The sequence below is a fragment of the Sceloporus undulatus genome, chromosome 2 (assembly GCF_019175285.1).
Source record: "Sceloporus undulatus isolate JIND9_A2432 ecotype Alabama chromosome 2, SceUnd_v1.1, whole genome shotgun sequence".
NCBI lineage: Eukaryota > Metazoa > Chordata > Lepidosauria > Squamata > Phrynosomatidae > Sceloporus > Sceloporus undulatus.
Window position 1 is genome coordinate 69,654,654 of NC_056523.1, and position 4,984 is coordinate 69,659,637.

Here is a 4,984-nt window from a genome sequence, read left to right on the forward strand (position 1 = left end):
GCCATAGGCAGGTTTACTTTTTTATATTTATTGTTTTTATGTACAGCACTGTGCAAATCTACAGTGCTATATAAAATAATAATAATAATAATAATAATAATAATAATAATAATAATAATAATAATAATAATAATAATAATAATAATAATAAGGGCCAGCATGGTGGAATGGTTTGAACATTGGACTATGATTCTGGAGGCCAGTTTGGCCATGGACACCCATTGGGTGACCCTGGATAAGTCACAGTTAGCCTCAGAGGAAGGCAAAGGCCAACCCCCTGTGACCAAATGTTGCCAAAAAAGCCCCTGTAATGGGACTGCCTTAGGGTTGCCATAAATTGGAAGCAAGCTGAAAGCACATAGCAACAACAATAATGCTATAAAATGCTGATCTGTGATAAAAACACTCTCCTCTGGACTATGAGGTCATCGCAATGTCCACAACACAACATGAAGGTAGCAGCATGAAGTGCAGCATTAATCATCACACAAAGCATGCCATATTTCTCCATTCTCCTGTTTAGTGAGATAATATCCACATTGGTATAAAAATAACTTATAAGTTACAGTTATGACACAAAAGAAATGGAGAGATCCCTCACTAATGGTTATAATTATGTAATTACAATTTACAATTATAGCTTATATAATTATGATGTAACTTAGTTGGTGCAGTGGTTAAATGCTGGTGCTGCAGCCATAGCATTGCAATTGTTTAACTCTAGAGGAAAAGTGCAACGATGATGTCACTATCTATTGCTTTGCCTGAGAAGAAATGCTTTTTGTTGCTTTACTAGCAAGAAAGTAAAAAGATGTAGTGTGTGGCTGAATTAATTTTTTAAAATTAATTTTTTTAAAAAAATTCTTTTGAAAAATGTCTAACAGGCAGAAGACAATATGACCTTTACCGAACAAGCAGATGTTGAAGGAACAGCTAAAGGTTTTGAGGACCAACAGTACATCTTTGGGGATTATATTGAGAGACTCTGGGCATATCTCACCATTCAACAGCTTCTGGAAAAACGGTAATGAAGAATACTTTCTGCTGTCATGAGTGAGTTCAAAAAATTGTAGAGAACTATCCTACTGCCACTGCTATAAGGCTTCTAAGCACAACAGTATAGGAATTCCATTGAATGCAGTGTGGTTGTATTGTAAATATGTAGGATTACTTTTTGTTATCATGGCATGTTAAAAGCTTTCTGTGTTCACTCAAGATTCCAACTGTCAGAAACCTGCAGTCCTCAACAGATATGTTGTTTAAGCAATATGTATGTAGTATGGTTTGCCCCACTTAGGGTATCTGAGCGACCATATTCTCCAATATTTTGAAATTTTCAAGGAAGGTCCTTCTTTCTGTCTCACTACCATCATAGGTACCTCTTGTGGGAACACAGGAGAGGGCCTTCATTTGGCAATCAGATTATTCTACTCTTCCAAGATGAAGCTCCAGTTATTATGGTTAATAGGCACTGCCAAGCCTGTCTCTCCTGTATGTCTTTAAACATATGGTGATCAGCCAGAGAACTGACCAATAATTTATTTGGTTTTGTTCTTTCATCCAGGAATGCCGCAAAAGGAGATGAAAAGGCAAATCTTACTGCTCAAGCCCTGGAACTGTCTTTAAAATATAAATTTGTGACTCCTTTGACATCCATGATAGTCACAAAACCAGAAGACAATGAGGATAAGGCCGCTCTTGCAGACAAACCTCTAGAAGGTACAAATACAATATTATTTTTTAAAGTGTCCTCCAGGTGGGAAGTGGTCCCAACTAACTGCCCATGTAGTTTGTGAACATTAAGACAAAGTTTAAAATACAACTGGGGACAGTGATGATTGGATTTCATTCAGTACTAAAAGGTGCTCTGAACTTGGCCAATACTTGGTAAACTTGGGCGCGTTACAGACCACCCCTTTGAGGCGGCCTGTACCTGCCCCTTTCCCCGGGGTATCGTGGCCTCAGTGGCCAAAATGGCAGCCGCTGAGGCCCCGATCCACCGCTTTCCAGGCTGCGGGGAAGCAGCAAAAGGCCGCTTCCCCGCAGCCTGGAAAGGGGTGTCCTTGGGGCTTCAAGCCCTAAGGACACCCCGCGGCGGCGGGGAGAAGGAGAAAGGGGCCCCTTGGCCCCTTTCTCCTTTGTGTCGCTGGGCGCAGCCATGTGAAGGCTGTGCCCAGCGGTGCAAACCAGGAAGGAGCTCCGAAATGGAGCTCCTTCCTACTCCACGCAAAGGGCACACTAAGCGCCCTGGCACGGAGCGACAATGTCACGTCCACGCCACCCCGTATAGAGGCAGTGCGGTCGTGACGTCGTCATGGCGGCCCCCATGTAGATGGGGTGCCGCCATTTTGTACAGACTCTGTACTAGGGTTAGGGGGGTGCGGAAGCACCGCACCTTCCTAACCCTAATATGGACTGACTACATACTTTCATGGCGGTCTGTAACCCGCCTTGGTGACATATTTACTAATCTTCATAACAAGCAGCTAAAGCTTACATTGACATGTGTCATGAATGCCAAGATGGGGATCATTAGATGGACTTCAAGCCACAGATGCTGGAGCCGTTGCCCCAAGATGGTCAAAAGTTCCCCAGGGCTCATGTAGGCAATGACAGGGCAATTATCTTGGGATAATACTTATTGAGTTATATTAAGGTGATTCATGTGGCATGACTCTTCCTCCTATATATCTATCCTAGAGGAGTCACACTGTCACTGTGAAGCAAAGAGAACATTATATGAGCACTAGATCTAATCGATGCCCATTTTTAAGAATGGCACAATTCCTTCTGTTCACAGATGTAGAAATTTTTATTCCACAATCTCTCTAAAGCTGTGTGTCTGGTCCCTTATGCTTATCCAAACTGCACTTTATTCACAGTGAACTTAATCACACCACCCCCTTCTCACCACAACGGTGTTAATGAAGGGAAGTGCATACATACCAGTTTGGGAGCACTCTTTACCCCATATTCCTTCATTAGTTCAACAGGCTGTCGCTATCCCCTTGCATTCTCCTCTGCCTTGCCCTTAATCCCTATGCCCTACCCAGCATGCCCGTCATTTGTGTGTGGGGATATTTCTTTTTCTTAATGCAATTCTGGAGTTATGCTGCTCTATACTCAAAGGTGCCATTATTGAACTTTTATGATGGTTTAGAAGCCTTGTGTGATAAAGTCTAATGTTTAAAAACAAAAAGTATATTATATCAGAATGGCTGTTCATAAAAATTGTAACTCTTTTTCTTATTATTCTTTTCTTACTGACTGTTGGAAACAGCTGAGGGTAAGTTTAACTTTATTATTTTACCTATAAACAACATTTTCATTGAATTACTGGATCACTGCCCACATAACAGGTACCATATGAGAACCATTGCTCCCAATGTGCAAGTCATTTGTTTGTGACAGTTGGTCATGGGGACAGCACAAAGCATTTTTGGGGATTCTTTAGCCTGAGTCTAGTCAAATGAAGAAGGTATGGAGAATCAGTGGGAATTTATGTAACTTGTGTTTGATCTAGTTTGTTCTAGTTTGGACTAACATTTGGATTTAGACTTTTGTGATGTGTATACCTGAAGACCTGCAGAAAAAGTCCCCAGTTTCAACCATTGTTTTGAACCAGATGACTAAGTAAATATTATCTGCAGTTGCTTTCATCGGTACTTCCAATTATATGTCAACATAATCCATACTTATATTAATAATTAAAAAAACAGAACGTGGAAATTTAATTTAAGGCATACGACTGACATGCTGGCTGGAACATTCTTGGAGATATACTCCAAAACGTAGTTTTTTCCAAGCTCTAAATAAAAAACATTTACCGTAAAACTGTAAAATAACAGTAAGTTCACTGAAATCTCATTCATGTTTGTTCAAACCACTACACATAGAATCAAAGTACTGGAAGGGACTTCATGGGCCATTGAATCCAGTCCTTTGCTCAGTACAGAATCTCCAGCTATAACAGTTTTGCTGCCACATTCATATATATTCTAATCATTTTTTCTAACATAATACCCCATCATAAAGTTCATCTACATCTACGCAGTGGAGTTTCCAGCAAGTAGATAACTTGATAAGGATTCCTTTTACCTCATCATCTTAAGGGGTTGAAAACACAGGCAGAATATCACGGGCCAACCCTATAGGATCCTGCCAGTGGTTCTGGCCCATTCCTGCCCCTGGCACTTATCTGCTCTAGTGTGGTGAAAGGCAGGTGTTCAAACACCTACCCTCATTGCACTGTGGAAAACAGCACTCCCTTACCTACTGCCATCATTATCAACACATTTCCTGTGAAGAGCCCTGCCGTTGCCTATAAGGGTGGAAACGAGGCACCTGGCTTCACTCATGGGGTCAGATGCCCCCTTCCAATGCCACAGGCCATGACAGGGGCCATCACAGGGAACATAGCTGTGGCAGGTAAGGGGGAGAGTGGCCATGTGGTCTGCTGACTGTTGCAGTGGAGTTTCCAGCAAAATCTGCCACAAACAGCCAGTTATCAAAGACCATGCTAATGCCTTTTTGGGCCAAGGTCAGGCTGAAAGTGCCTGATCAGCATCTGGTCTGTCTGATCCTAGCCTGGGGCTGTTTGCTTAAGCTGTCTTAAAAGGATGACATCAGGCTCAGGGAGATCACAGGCCTTTTGCCTCATGTACAACCCCAATGTTTTTGATAAAATGTTAAGGAGTAATGACCCTATGAAAGAGCCTTTAGGCACTCCACGCAAGACCTCCCATTAGCATTCTATTATTTTTTTTTTTACTTTAGCGTAATGATTTATCTTTCTTTCTATATAGCATCAGCATCACCTGTTGTTCCATCATACAGTAGTCCAGCCACCAGTCACATGTATACTAGTGGTGAGTTTTGTTTCAAATTGTTATCATTGGAGGGCAGAGTCTGAACTCAAAAGATTTAAGCTTTATAGTCTCTTTTATTATGGCCAAGTGTATCATAAGTCAGAGATACTGTACAT

The 4,984-nt window shown here is 41.5% G+C and overlaps 1 protein-coding gene across 2 annotated transcripts in view; it reads left to right on the forward strand.

The window, feature by feature from the left end:
- ITIH3 (inter-alpha-trypsin inhibitor heavy chain 3) overlaps positions 1-4,984 on the forward strand; it is a 36,185-nt gene that overhangs the window by 20,784 nt on the left and 10,417 nt on the right. For both annotated transcript variants that reach the window (XM_042452753.1, XM_042452755.1), the window contains 4 exons: positions 885-1,024; positions 1,565-1,719; positions 3,281-3,286; positions 4,806-4,868. In XM_042452753.1, the coding sequence (XP_042308687.1) occupies positions 885-1,024; positions 1,565-1,719; positions 3,281-3,286; positions 4,806-4,868 (364 nt within the window). The remainder of the gene's footprint in view (positions 1-884; positions 1,025-1,564; positions 1,720-3,280; positions 3,287-4,805; positions 4,869-4,984) is intronic.